Source organism: Amaranthus tricolor, chromosome 9 (genome assembly GCF_026212465.1).
Source record: "Amaranthus tricolor cultivar Red isolate AtriRed21 chromosome 9, ASM2621246v1, whole genome shotgun sequence".
Lineage (NCBI taxonomy): Eukaryota > Viridiplantae > Streptophyta > Magnoliopsida > Caryophyllales > Amaranthaceae > Amaranthus > Amaranthus tricolor.
In genome coordinates this window covers 27923513-27938209 of record NC_080055.1, presented here as the reverse complement: position 1 = coordinate 27938209, position 14697 = coordinate 27923513, and the positions used below count along the sequence as shown (strand labels likewise).

The window sequence follows — 14697 nt, the reverse complement described above, 5'->3', positions numbered from 1 at the left end:
GGGAAGAAGTTCAGGACAAATGAAGTACACATTGTCAAAAAACATTGAAGGGTAGAATATCAAAATCAGAACCAGACTCAGAAAGGAATAGGCATCTCATTACAGAATCATATCTTCTATATTTCCTTTCTATCTTCAGCTTTGCTCACCCTGTGGGCTGACTTTCACCCAGATTTACTACCATCTAAAACTAATATTAGACGATGTAATTCGTAAAGCCCATCAAAAAGACTTGGCACTAGCAGCAGCTATCACGGAAATCTGGGACCGAAAAAGGATAATCCAGCCATGGCTAGAACTCAATTATCTTCTGCACAGGATTTTAAATTACAGAGAAGTCATACAGGAAACGCCTCGGGACATTTTAACACACAAGAAATTACAGTCCCAGTAGTAGTTTTGTGCACTAGCATGGCATTAAGATTCACAGTTGACAATACAACCTTCACAACACAGTTAGTTCCACTAGATGGCTTCCAAGCTCTGCTAAGTTAAGCCTTCGCAAACTCCATGTCGATGTAATCACCTTCGAGTTTTCATCTCTTCCTCCTCTTGTTATCAGGCTGCAATAAAGTATTTCACAATATGAAGTGAAGTACGAAAAGATACATGAATAAAAGGCAAATGGTCAATTTTTATCTAACAAATTAAGGCAACATACAGGGTAAAAGTAACGGCAAATTCGTTTATGAAGTTGGCGCAACAGGGTAAAAAAAAAATGATCAACTTGCCTTGCTAATCCCCTATCGAATCTTGAATCAAGAAAAACGAATTACACTCTGTTTTGGTTATTTTTGGGGCGTTTTGAGTGAATTAGATGTTGGTTATAAGACTATTTGATGAAACATAAACTATACTCCTAAATGAATGGAGGTACTTCCTCCGTTCTGAAATACTCGCTACATAAGACATAACGGTATTATTCATCTTCAAGCTTATTTTATATATTGCGGCTAATGTGTAAGAAGAAATATAGTCAAGTGGGATCTTGTTTGAATCGTCTAATCGTATACTTTCATTATATCAAATTTTGTAATTTTTGGTTAATAATAATTTAAGATATACGTGATCAAAAGCACATATTAGATTGCGTAAAAAGTGATATGTAGCAAATATAATGAAACAGGGGAAGTATAAGATAAAATATATAAATATATTAATCATTCATATCTATACTGAAATTTTTATACTTATACAATAAGAGTTGAATCCATAGAGCATTCAACTTTGTTAGTTTCTCCAAGGTAGGGAAATGAGTTAGAAATGTATACATAGGGAAAGCCGTGTGCAATTGCTCGTAAATTACGTGATACTGCTAATAGGGTAAAAATAACAGGTCAGTTTGCTTCTGAAGTTTTGGGCATTAACAGGGACAAATTAATAATATCCTCCAACCTACATTTGCCCTTTAGCCATGAACGGAGGACTTTTCACCTCTGATTAGTTGTCTGACTATAAGGAGACAAATGTGCAAGTACAAAAATAACTCCTGTAATGGAGCTTTGCAAATTATGACCAGATTTTCATCATTTCATCATCGTACCCCAAAAAACGCTTCAACTTTCTGAAGTAAATCAAAGAGATTGATGCCCCAACAAGCGAAAGCTAACAATGACTTAAAGATGTGCAGGAAAACTACTACTATACACCCTATAGCACATGGACCTCAATCTTGAAAACAAATTTAATCTTCGGAAATAATTTTTCTCTGTCCCCTTCTCCATATCCTATTCTACTAAGGACAATCAGGATTAAAGTAATGAGATATTCCCACATTGCTTTACAGGAAGGAAATAAAACGGCAATGCCTTAAACAAAAATGACCAGCCAAAGGAAATGTCAAGGGTTGATTGCCAAAAAAGAAATGTCAAGGGTTAATTGCCAAAACTAGAAATGTCAAGGGTTAATTACCGAAAATAAAAATGTCAAAGGTCTTGCAAAAGTGAATTGCAGCATAAAACACTACAACAATGTCAAAGCCTTCATCTCAAAAGAAAATCTTCACATTTAAACCATCACGGTATAAAATATACAGGATGTCTAATTAGAAGCAAAATTAAACCCCAACAAAGATTCGAAGAGCTGTAAATCAACAAATGAAGGACAGCAACAGAATGTACCAGTGCCAAACACCAAATTTAATACTTAGTTTAAATTAAATTTGAATCAGATAGTCATGGATGCGAAAATTAAGGATAGGGATAAGCAAACACAAGATAAAAACACCTATAACTTCAAAGTGCAAAAAGATTTTACCTTGCCATCAGCCATAGGAGATGCTGAAAATGTGTTGCCCCCTTTTTTCGGATCATCTTCAGCAACACAATCCGAGCATAAAAAGTGATCCAACTTCTTTGCTTCTTCAATTGTCATGCCCATGCAAGAAGGATGAAACCTACAAGAACATCAATCGTCAAAATATGACATCCAAGAATATCTTCAAACAAATCTGATTTCATTTATACCAACTAGAAGAGCAAGCTATGATGCTTATTGAGGTTCCACCTAGCCAAAATCTGAATTTAATTGAAATCGACAATCTAGAAGTGCAAAAGCCTTAGATGCCATATAAATAATTGCTAGTGCTGAACTCCTTTGGTGGCAGGGCAGCAATCGAATGTATACCAAAGTCTTCATAGAAATAACTTCAGCATTTTTCGAAGATTTCCGAATGTTACAATGTCCAGTTGAGACTCTCCAATGTCCAAGCCTCACTTAAGATCTAAGGCTCTAAAGATGGCACATGAATACGACCTCTGCGGATAATGAATAGTGAAGTAACTATACGAAACATGACAAAGATGGTAGTCAGCCTATCACTTTAAACTCAAGACTGTATCATGCCTTATAGTGCCAACCAAGTGAAGCATTTATCAAGTGATAATCATCAAAATTTCAAAAAAACCAAAGAACTTCAGTAGGGAACAACACTATACAAACCAACACTAAAAACAAGTTTAAGCACCAAAATTCCTATGGGGCTAAAAAGAACCCATAAAACCAGTGTAGAGACATTACCAGTCCTTACAACCATCACATTGCACCATAAGGTCGTCAGGATTATAAGGCATTTCACATTTGCAATACCTACATAACAAAAACAAAACCCACAAGAAACAAACACACCAACAAAAAAGAATCAAAACCCAAATCACGAGACATAAAACCCAACTCATATCCACCGTCAAAATTGAATAAAAACAAACTCACACAGCAACACGATCAGGAGTAAAAGCACCAGTAGCAGCTTTATATTCAAATCTACAGAAGTAATCATCAGTACCAACATTCTCAAGTTTAGTGTAGTTCTTGAAAGAATGAACAGTACACTTCCCTTCAATTGTATTAGCACTTTGTACATCATGATGGTCAGACAAGAACAATTCTTTAGCACCATGAAATTGCCTTCTTCCTCCCAACGATTCTTCTGGTCTATAATACCATCTAACTTTCACCTTCACATTGTTTCTGCTATCTGCTTCTATCTTTTCAACACGAGCAACATATGGTGGTTTTCCCACATCAGCAGGCCTCATCATAACACAATCTCCAACTAACAACATCCAAACATAAAATTTTTTAATCAATTTTAAAAAAATAAAATGATCTTTAATGGGGAGTTTAAGCTAAATTTATGTGGGATTCTTGTTCTTACCTCTAACAACCTTGTTGGTTCCTTTAATGGTGTATGAGTCAAGGTCTCGCTTTCCTGGGCGAGTTTTTGCCATTGAAGAAAAGAGAATTAGGAGTTGAAAATGAAAGAGGGATTCTTGGAGGAAAAATGGGGGTTTTAACAAGGAAATGGATTGGGTAAAAACCCTAGATTTAGGGGAGAAAACCCTAGAATTTCTGAGTGTTCATGGAGAAAGAGAAGAGAATAGAAAGCAGTGACTTTTTGACAGAGTGAGTAAATGAAATTGACTAGTGAGGTGAACAATCTAACAATAGCCACAAAACAAAAAAAAAAAAAAAAAAAAAAAACAGTAATCACTTTTTACCGTTTTGAATGCACCATTAAGGTTCTGCCACATTCTTTAACCCTATGGGCTATGGCAACTAATCCCCACTAGTTGTAAATTTATAAAAATAAATAAAAATAGATGGGTGAGATCAACGAAGAAGAGAAGTTAATGGATGAGGTTAAAAAATGATCATCATCGTAGTACTCAATGTCCCGCTCGAAAGTAAAGTTTGGATAAAGAGAGATAACGGACAATCTATATTCGTATTTCATTTATAAGAAGGACTAAATGAGATTAAAAAATAATAAAATAAAACAATCGATGACAAAAAAATTGAAAAGTAAACAAAAGAAACATAAATAGAAATATATGTGTCATGGTACTATTTTTTAGTTAATTTATTTATTTAATAATTAGCATCATATTACCGAAATACCCTTTGACCTTTTCCGTTGACCTTGACTTTCGGTCAATGGGCTTTTTCTGGAAGTCCCATCTTCCTTGAATGGCCCATGGGCCAGTTACCTCTAAAAAACCCTAACTCCCCACTCTCCCACAATGCATGGCTCTCCTTGTTTCAAGATGAATAACTGCCCACTCTTCCCATGATCAGTCCACCTCCCCTTACTCCCACTACTCCCATGATAGTTCACTTCTTCTGCAACTTTCCTTCCTCACCATTATAAATAGGGGCTATCATCAAGGAGGGAGGATCATCTGATATAGCTTTCCTAGTATCCTTGCTTACATTACTTCCTTAGCTTTCCCAAACACTAGCACTAGCACTAGCAATCCGAATCCCGACCTTCCTTCTTGCATTCATTCTACAATCTGTCATTCAGTAATTTCCGATCTACGTTCTGACTTGAGCGTCGGAGGGGTTTTCCGGGAGATCACCCCCCGGACAAGGCTAACGTGTTGTGTTGCAGGAATTCAGGTCGCTTCCTCCCACGAGTTGCTACTACCGATAACGCCTCCATCTGCGGTATTCCAAGTGTCTCGCACTTCCTCGTTTCATTATCGAAACAATATGCATAATCATATAGCCAAAGGACTAGAAATAATGTAGGAGTATTTTTTGAAAACAATAGTTTTGTTTTTCAAATTTTAAGAGTATGTTTATATGACATATGTCATTTTCGAGTTAACAACTCTTTATATTCGCCTTATACATGTGCCCTATATTATTATCATTTCTTATTAATTTATTTGTATTTCTAATTTGAGTATCAGTGATGTTTTGGTTTTTTAATAAGAGGTTTATTTAGTAATATTTCTAGAATCAATGAAGTTGCTGAAGTTTTTTTAGTATTAGTTCAATCAATTGCTATGAAAGCTTTAACCCACATCCAAAAGAGATTACAGTCAATCTCTTGAGAAACCGTCTCTTTGAGAGACGTATCTCAAGCTCAACCCATTAAAATTTAATGTTTACTTACTATTTTCTTAATGCCTACTTATATTATTCTTAATGCTAACTTACTGTATCTTTAATGCTTACTTTTAATATCTTAAATGTCTACTTACATCATTCTTAATGCATACTTATAATATTTTAAAAGATATATAATGAACCGGCCTAATTAGAAATAGTATCTGAAAGAGATCGTCTCTCACAAAAATTTATGAAGAGATTAAACTAATTCCACTAGTCAAAAGCTTGAGGATCCAAAAGAGATGGGGATGAAACTTTGGGATTTTATAAAAGCATGATTAGATCTAAAGCTTGACCTTCCTATTATCAGGAATTGATCCAAAGCTTGACAATTATTAGACAAGTTCAGAGATTGTGCATAATTTTACTATGGACAATCATCATGTCCCCTCGTAAAAAATAGCTCCAATTTCATGGGAATAATTATTGAATGTGGTGGCCCATTAACTCAATTTTAATGTGATGTGGAACATTGAAGGTATATGTTAGCAAAGAGAATATGTGAGAAATGAAGTGAAAAATCCAAAGGAGGTCGAGAAATGCACTGTCTTAGCATCTGAAAGGAGACCCGACCGAGTCGGCTCTGCTATTTCGTTGGCGCGCAATTTTCTCCATTTCTATTGCAATTCTGTTTTCCCCATTATATTATAAACATATATAAAGCCTTTGTACATCATTAGAATTATAAGGTAGATCATTTGATCATTCAATTGGGAAATTATAAGCCAAAACAAACAAAATAACACTCTTTTTCTCTTGTAAGTAATGCCATCTCTATAAGTTCATTTTGATGCATCACCATTATCATTATCTTTATCATCATCATCATATCCAGTATATCTCACTCATAGGATTAATGCACCACTAATAGCAAAATTTATTTTTAATTTACTGTTTCATGAAGAACATATATACCGACTTTCGTGAATTATAAACCTTAAGCTACATAAGTGAAACACACTCTCACCCAGCCACAGTGAATCTAAAGAGCAAGATGGAAATCACCATAACATGAGATACACTGCTATGGATCCAATTGTTTCAACCCGAGACTAGCATATCGCATATGACACTTGTAATTATCTTACACCAAGTGCGAGTACTTGGCAGCGAAATTTCTGGAGCCAAATGGTAAAATTTCCGAGTTAATCTCATAGCAACATTTGAGATCATTGTACAAAAGCCTGATATCTGGTAGAATTTAACTTAAGTATTAATCATGACATTGTAAATTTCTACACTTATATATAATAAAGTGTGGGAATGTGTCCCCTTCATTTGGGAAACTTGAAAATAGTTTACAACTGAATCAAAATATAGCATTAGCAGAAAAAATATAGCAAGATATAAAAAACATACTCTATTGGCTCTAGACTGTCATTATGACCATATAATTGGTTCCCACACAAACGACTCTCGACTTACCTCGCTATACGGATGATTCAACAGTTCGCCCAAATCCATAAACACGCACAAATAGCCAGATATGTCTTCATGCACATAAGTTACCATAGAAATGATTTACCCTTCTATTTTAGCCTAGTTTCTGAATAACTACCGAGTTAGCAAGGCCAGCTTGTTCTATTGTCTGATTCAGATCATTAAGCGGCTTGGGAGGAAAACCAACAGTCTGAAGCTGGTAGGTTCTACTTCCACCTGGCCGAGAGGCATCAATGAAGGTTCGGATGTCGTTAATGGTGTGATTGTAGTTAAAATGGGCCACCATGCGGGTCCCATCTGCCAACCTGAGCTGAATAGGTGTCGATGGTTGGCTCTGATCCACAACTAGGCCAGCAGATGGGGGTGGGGCCGAGGTCATAGGAGCAGGAGCACGAGCAGTTTCATCAGATGCTGCAGAAGAGCTGCTGCCACCAAGGGTTCTTCCAACACCTTGAAATGGAACTTTAGGCTTCTCTGGCTCCTGTATACAGACAAATCGACATCAGAAAAGTGAATATCTAAAATATACATCGTTTCCTGAATAATAGGTGCATTTGGAGGAAAACCCAATTTTAAAATTCCCACCTCTGTCCAATTTTTTATGAAAAATTCAACCCAAATAATGTTTCTTAATCTCTTCCCAAAAGTAAAAAATAATCATAAACTCCTAAGAACCTTGATTCTCGTATACCCACAAGGATAAGCAAACAAAGAACTCAAAAGTTGGAATTTTCTATCACTCTTTCTTTATCTCATTTTTTTTCGGAGCAATACAAATTCAGTGGAGCTCATTTAACCATGTTCAAGTTGGACATTTGCAGTTAAGGCCGGCCTTAATTCCATAGAAGGTATATAGGTGGTTAAAGGCATTCAAATATTGAGATAGTAATTCCTGCTTAAAGTCCTGTAATAGTAAATCCTTGTCTTAATTAGAAATCGTGTATTGATTTAGACACCAGATATATAGCATCTCTGTTCCCACATGGATGGTGATTAGAAATAAATTTGAGAATGACCAAAAGTGTTTGTTACAAACTATGTAGGTAAATCAGGTCCTTATCCTTAATGCTACTTCCTCATTTCAAAGAACATGTCCTAATAATATTTGCATAAAATTTAAGAATATGTAATTTAGTAGATAAATATTAAAGCTGAGAAACCTTATGGGGCTCAAACAAATGCGAATCACAGATATCTTATTAAATAAAGAAATGAGACACTTGCAGTGAAATTGTCATAAATAGAATGCGACAATTGCTCTGAGATATAGGGAGTATTACTTCATCACTAAAATATTCATATTGACTTTCGTGGGTGCTTTGGACATCTGCCAGGTTAGACCAGTAACTCATAAAAAGAAGGCCCGAAAACATTTATCTCATTGTTACAGGAACAGTAGTTAGTTGATTAATATGATGAGAATATTTTTTTAAAAAGGTAAAGGTGGCGGGTTTAAATTCTAGGTTTACATGTTTTTTTTTTGTTTAGTTATTTCATTTTTCAAAACCCCATATTTTCATAGAGCTATAAAATGAAAAAGAAGTCAAAATTTTCGCCCCGTCCCAGCAATGTCTAAGTAGCTTCCCAAAGTTCGTTTAAACTCTTAGTTAAGGACCTGTACAAATGTACCTTAATGATAGCTATCCAATGTTCATTTGAAATTTTTAGTTAGAACAGCATCAAGGAGTTATTATGACAGAGATTTTCCAAGGCAATATTTGATGTTTTCAAGATTCAAGACATATATGAATGAACAATAATTAACGGTGTACTTCTTATTAATGTGAAGGAACTCATGATGTTTACAATTAGGTAACTAGAAACAACCTCTAAGTTATTAAAAGGGTGAAGTTGCGTATAATTCAACTCCTAAATCTTGCAAGCCACTTCAAGACACTGGTAGTAATATTTTGTTGTAAATGCCTTGGCAACAGTAAAAATTGTATTGGCAAAATAATTACCCTATAAGAAAGTTCAAAAGTAACTAACTAAGAGCTACTCTTGTGAGAGACCATTTCTTGGTAAAACGACCTCAAAACAAGACGCCCATATGCTAACAACTGGTCTCCTGAGAGACCGTCTCTTTGAGAGACATCTCTCATGCCCAGCCCATTAAAGCTTAATTAAACTAAAAGATGATAATGAGCTGACCAAATTAGAGATGGTCTTTCAAAGAGATCATCTCTCACAAGAATTTGTGAACTTGTATTAGTTTGGCTATTCAACCCATGTAAAGGGTGCATCTCACGGTGAGACCGTCTAAATTTGTGACTAACTAAATTTCGCATGTGGCAAGTAAATTAGAATTGTGATCTAAATAACTTTTTTGGAAGAGATGTGGCATATTATTTTGGGCAAGAGGGACTAGGATATTATTCAAACATCCACTACACAAATATCAGTAAAAACTGAAGTCATAGAAACTTGGTGAAAGCAAACACGGTAAAAAAACACTCACAGTGTATGGAGTATCCCTTCTGATGAGGTTTACATGTACAGAAGTCCTTCTGTCTGCAGGTTCAAGCTCTTTCGGGCACTCAGATTTTTTGATACTCTGCATTCAGTCACAACATAAATGAAAAATTAAAAACACGGTTATTATGTCCTAATTATTCTCTTCAAGAATCATTTTATTGGCAGTTTGAATCTAATACCATACCTCTAAAAATGATGCATTTTCAGGGTCATCCAATCTTCTGAGTGGACCATCATTTACGGTGAATCCATTTCGCCAGAAAGTAATGTTGTGGACAACCGTCTCAGGTGGCTCAGAGGCTGCAGCTACCACCTCACCCCCAGCGAGGGTTCTACCAGTACCATGGAAGCTTCTTGAGCTAGAAGGGAGCATGTTGTCAATAGGCCCATCAACACCTAGTTGCCTAGCTTGATTAAATATCTCATCCACATCATTACCCTTGGATGGGTCTTGGACCAGCATTCCACTGCAAACGTGTACTTTCAAGCATTAAACCAACATCATAAGCCCTCTATTTAAAATACAGATATTTTCCGCACAAACATCCTATTCAAAAGCATGTTTATGGCCATAGTACTTCACAGTCAAGACTAACTCGTGTATGATAGCAATGGTGGAAAGAAGAGAGAAACAAATAGAAAGAAGAAGGAAGGGGCGCTTGTTTTTCCCTCCACATCTCTCAACCTTGGAAGCATTTAAATGATTGTAAGGGAAAATAACTTGGGTCCTTCCAATTCCATCCTCTTCTCTTCCTCCCAATCCATATCTGATAATGGGAAATAAATAGATATTTTCCTTATTCTATTTTGAAATCCTATAATGGAAAAACATTGCTAAAAGTTTAGGGGGAAATTTGACCACAAGGATCAAATTCTGACTTTATGGGTTGCATAGAATCAGGGATTCTAATTCTATCAGGATAAGGACAACTTGAAATAATATCACCTATGCTTTCCCAAAACTCTTTAAGACGAGATAAACCAAGTTACAGGGCAGGAGACAAGGAGAGGAAGTCAGCAGAGAAACAAGAAGAGAGTTACTGTCTTATCTCAAATGACCAAAAAATTACCACCAAAGACATAAAACAGCAGAATTACTCCTTTTTGGTGACAAAAAGTCCTGAAGTCAACATCCTTTTCTTTAATTAATGGCTTTAATATATAACTACTCGGTCTAAATACATTTGTCACAATGATATCAAGATGAACACAATAATTTCTTAAAATACAGAAGTAGCAAACTAGCAGAAAAAAATTTATTGGAAGCAAATTTTATACCAATATACTCATATTAATGTATAAGACAAAGTAAAAAGGAGTACATGGAATGTTGTTCTGGCTCTGAGGATAGAAACATAAGTGTAAGGTTCGATACTAAAAAGGCTTGCTCAAGGCAAGTGTTTCAAGTACAATCTTAATCATAGGATTAAGTGCGGTAGGCTGGTGAGAGTTGTGACTTGAATATTCTTAGTAGTTAGTGCCCCGCTAAGATAAAAGGGAAATGGAAGTGAACTTCCACGGGACCAACACTAATATAAGTGTCAAAATGTGGACTTTAAGAAAAATTTATAGTAAAAGGTTAGGGTTAGCTGAGATGAATGGGTGTACATACCCTTAAGGAAAAAAAACAGAATAAGATAAGAAAGGAGCATAGAGTTGTAGATACTGAAGCCAATATGAAAGAGAGTTGTTTACATTGGTATGTCATGTGCAAAGACGATTGAAAGGAAAGTGAAATATTTGAATTTAAGAGACTTTTTAAGGAGGAAGACACAGGAGTGAGGAAAAAAATTGACTTCCATTTTGAAGGGCATGAAAAATTGTGATCTACAAGTGCATATGCTGCGAGGTAGAAATAATTGGAACTAAAACATGTACGTATGTGATAAATGGAAGGGAAAAATGTATGTCGTGAGATAGGAGAGACATAACATTAATCTCGAAAGCTACCCTTCCCCATAAAACTTAAAGAACCTATAGGTGCATGAGTTGCATATTTCGCTCAATAAATCAAACGGAAAGAGGGGGGAACCTATAGGTACACCGACTTTTTATCAAAAAAACTTCAAAAGAAGAAACCATCAGCGCGCCAATCCCATTCAGACTAAATAAATTTGATTGCAGTATCTTCCATCACCAAACTTCCTGTGTCTTGACAACTCACTAACAATCAGAAGTAGCTGATTAGTATTTTTAAGTTTTTACACTTAAAAAGCTTATCCACCTAACTCTGGCACTTCCCACACCATCCCAAATTTCCAATAATTGACAACGACAACCAGGATACTAACATGTCAAAACTAAACAATCAATAAGGAGAATCTCAGGAATAAAAAAACTAACAACAATATTTCATTACCCTAATGACATTGAGTGGCTCCCACCCAGACGGAATATAGGGACAAATGTACACAACCTTAGTGATAATATGAAAATCAAAACCAAAAAAGAAAAATCATCTCAACATGTATAATCAAGTGTCAAAGAAACAAGAAGAAATAGGGTATCTTCTCACCGCCAATGACCATATACATCAAAATTTCTCGCCAGCACACAAGCAAGAATTTAGAAAAAACCCAAAAGAGATTAAATGAATTTTCTTGATTCATTAAACAAAAAAGTAATTAAAATTTCCCTCAAAGAATCTCATAGACATCAAAAATCTTGCCAATTTACCCAATTATCATCCCAAAATATCAAAAGAACAATTTCCACAATTATCAACTCATAAGCAAAAACACAGGCACTGCAAAATCATACTCCCGGGTGCAATACCATATGACTGGAATTATGTCCACAATAGAATTTCATGAAAACTACCATCAACACATCAAGATCTACCATCAAAATTCAATGGGAACAATCACAAAACACACAATAGGGCTATAATTTCCACAACTAATTCACCCCAAAATTAGATTAATCAAATTGGGCAATCCTTAAAACCCCAAAGTACGTAAAAATCATAACCACAAATCAAAGTTTGACAATAAAATATCAAATTATTCACAAATAAAAGCAACAAAAATAATGAAAAAAGAACCTTTTCTCGCCACCAGTGTAATATTCCTGAGGAGCATTATCAGAGTCGCTATCAGAATCAGGGCTTGACCGACGATTCAAATCGGCGAGGGTACGAAACCCACCAGTAGGACGACTTCCACCGCTGGCAGATCTCACTGTTTTCTTATCCTTGGAAGCCATTAATAGGATTATTCAATTTTTGATGAGAAATTTTGGTGCTATATCTATCACGGCTACGGGGCTATACTATGCTTTGTAGGAGTAGATGACTATCGAAGGAGAGAAAGAACAAAGATATGCGCCTATTCCTTTGGCCTTTGGTTAGAGAGTTGACTTGACTATAATGTGTCTGTCATCCATTCCTAAGGGATTGCAACTATCACAGGTATTAAGAAAATGTTAAATACTATTATAATATGTGGATATAATTAAAAGTGAGATAAAATGGTGTGGATAAGAATTTTAAAAAGTGTGGGGTATCTAAAATAAAAATATTGCAAAGTTAAAGGGATAAATTAAAATGAAAAATAAATCAAATTTGTAGAAAATAGAGGGAATGGATGACTATTGACTAGAAGGGCATTTCAGTACACAAATTGTCCTTGTAGAGCGATTCAAATTGTCCAAAAATAACCTAATGAACTAAATCAAATTGAACTGATGTGATTTGAAACAATAATGTATATATTCCTTTCAATTGACTACTAATGTCTCATTTGCTTTTTGAACACAATTTATCTTTTTCACTTGATTTGTATTTTATTATTGATCTATACGTTAAAATATATTTAAGTGAGATCTTGTTTGATTCGTCTCTATTCAAAGATTATTTACATCAACTTTCCATGATTTTTAATTATGCACAATTAGAAATATTAAAGATTGAATAAGTACATTGAATAGAGTGTATAAAGCAAATGGTACATTAGTAGTAAATTGGAGAGAGTATAAAAATAAAAATCATAGACCATAAACCATCTGAGACATGTGGACTCTATATTAAAAACTTTACATGTTTTACGCTAAAAATAACAGCTAGTCTCTTGAAAGACCGTCTCTTTGAGAGACGTATCTTAAGTCCAACTCATTAAAGATTAATGTCTACTTACCGTATTCTTAATGCCTACTTATGTTATCCTTAATGCTTACTTACTGTATTTTTAATGCTTAGTTTTAATATATTAAATGTCTACTTACATTATTCTTAATACCTACTTATAATATTTTAAAAAATATATAATGGACTAGCCTAATTAGAGACGGTATCTCCGTCTCTCACAAGAATTTGTGTAAAGATGATAAAGTAGCTATTTGGTGGGCAAGTATGGGCTTTTGTGCTAGAGTATATTCTACTATAATAGAGGATACATAATGCAATTGGTCTTAGACAAGATGGCCTCATAATGAGACCATTAATTTGGGTCGGCCTCATAACAACCTAGACATTTTTTTCATTTTTTGGGCATTTTAAATTTTGATCTTAAAGGTATTAATTTTGACCTTAAAGGTATCAATTTTCAAAATTGATACCTTTAAGGTTAAAATTGATAAATACCTAGAAAATTGAAATGTTGTTACACGCGCAAATTGGGCCGGCCCAAATTAACGGTCTCATAATAAAACCGTCTCGTCAAGTTTTTGTGTACATAATGATCCTATATTAGAATGAATATGAGAGAAGTCTAATACAAAGGAAATAAGGGATTGGATAACCTAGAGGGTTCTTCCTGTGTTAGATGAGTGAACACTATTAAAGTTACAAACTTTAAGTTTAATAGTGTGTGATCAAGCATTGTAAATGATATTAAATTAATGGAATGTTGATTAGTTAGTGAAATATAATCTCATTTGATCGAGGGGGTGTTTAACACACTATTTAGGGGTTGTAGGTGAGCTTTATTAATCAAAGCTTCAATCTTTTTATTGTTTCTTATTCATGCTTTGTTTCTCTTATTATCTTTTATCTCTTCTCTTGCCTAATTGACATTTGAGGGTCCAAGTACATTTCCTTTCATAATGTATTTTATTTACATGAATGAAATATATATGAATTCAATTCTTTTGTAATTTAAGTGACACAAATTTTTTATATTTCAATTAGTCAATTTTAAGGAAAAAACTACACTATCAAACATTTGTGAATATGACTACAATTGATATAACTACTACTTAGTCAAAGTAGGTTATTTATATCTATATAGATGAAAAAAACAATGATAGCCAAAGTCATATAAATAATTACGAAGATTTATTTATTTGTACACATTCATGTGTTTGTAGTATCATTTTGAGTTAAATAATATTATTTATATTAATATTTCACTATACTATTAAATATATTGTAGGAACTTTTTTTGTTTT

At 34.4% G+C, this 14697-nt stretch overlaps 2 protein-coding genes across 2 annotated transcripts; both read right to left on the bottom strand.

The window, feature by feature from the left end:
- Positions 1–265: 265 nt before the first annotated feature.
- Positions 266–3980, bottom strand: LOC130823667 (chromatin remodeling protein EBS-like). The gene is made up of 5 exons (XM_057688391.1): positions 3656–3980; positions 3211–3553; positions 3019–3087; positions 2257–2395; positions 266–563 (listed from the first exon to the last, which is right to left on the bottom strand). The coding sequence occupies exons 1-5, from the start codon at positions 3726–3728 to the stop codon at positions 537–539; spliced, it is 651 nt and encodes a 216-aa protein (XP_057544374.1). The 5' UTR covers positions 3729–3980; the 3' UTR covers positions 266–536.
- Positions 3981–6569: 2589 nt separating this feature from the next.
- Positions 6570–12718, bottom strand: LOC130823937 (plant UBX domain-containing protein 4-like). The gene is made up of 4 exons (XM_057688769.1): positions 12356–12718; positions 9497–9779; positions 9296–9391; positions 6570–7318 (listed from the first exon to the last, which is right to left on the bottom strand). The coding sequence occupies exons 1-4, from the start codon at positions 12514–12516 to the stop codon at positions 6932–6934; spliced, it is 927 nt and encodes a 308-aa protein (XP_057544752.1). The 5' UTR covers positions 12517–12718; the 3' UTR covers positions 6570–6931.
- Positions 12719–14697: the final 1979 nt, after the last annotated feature.

Excerpts from the sequence above, each read along its gene's own strand:
- LOC130823667 (XM_057688391.1), bottom strand. The coding sequence starts at position 3,728 with ATGGCAAAAACTCGCCCAGGAAAGCGAGACCTTGACTCATACACCATT. Across the intron at positions 2,396-3,018 it reads TGTGATGGTTGTAAGGACTG|GTTTCATCCTTCTTGCATGG; the intron begins GTAATGTCTCTA and ends ATGTTCTTGTAG. Across the intron at positions 564-2,256 it reads CTCCTATGGCTGATGGCAAG|CCTGATAACAAGAGGAGGAA; the intron begins GTAAAATCTTTT and ends ACTTTATTGCAG.
- LOC130823937 (XM_057688769.1), bottom strand. The coding sequence starts at position 12,516 with ATGGCTTCCAAGGATAAGAAAACAGTGAGATCTGCCAGCGGTGGAAGT. Across the intron at positions 9,392-9,496 it reads AAAATGCATCATTTTTAGAG|AGTATCAAAAAATCTGAGTG; the intron begins GTATGGTATTAG and ends GACTGAATGCAG. Across the intron at positions 7,319-9,295 it reads GAAGGGATACTCCATACACT|GAGCCAGAGAAGCCTAAAGT; the intron begins GTGAGTGTTTTT and ends GTCTGTATACAG.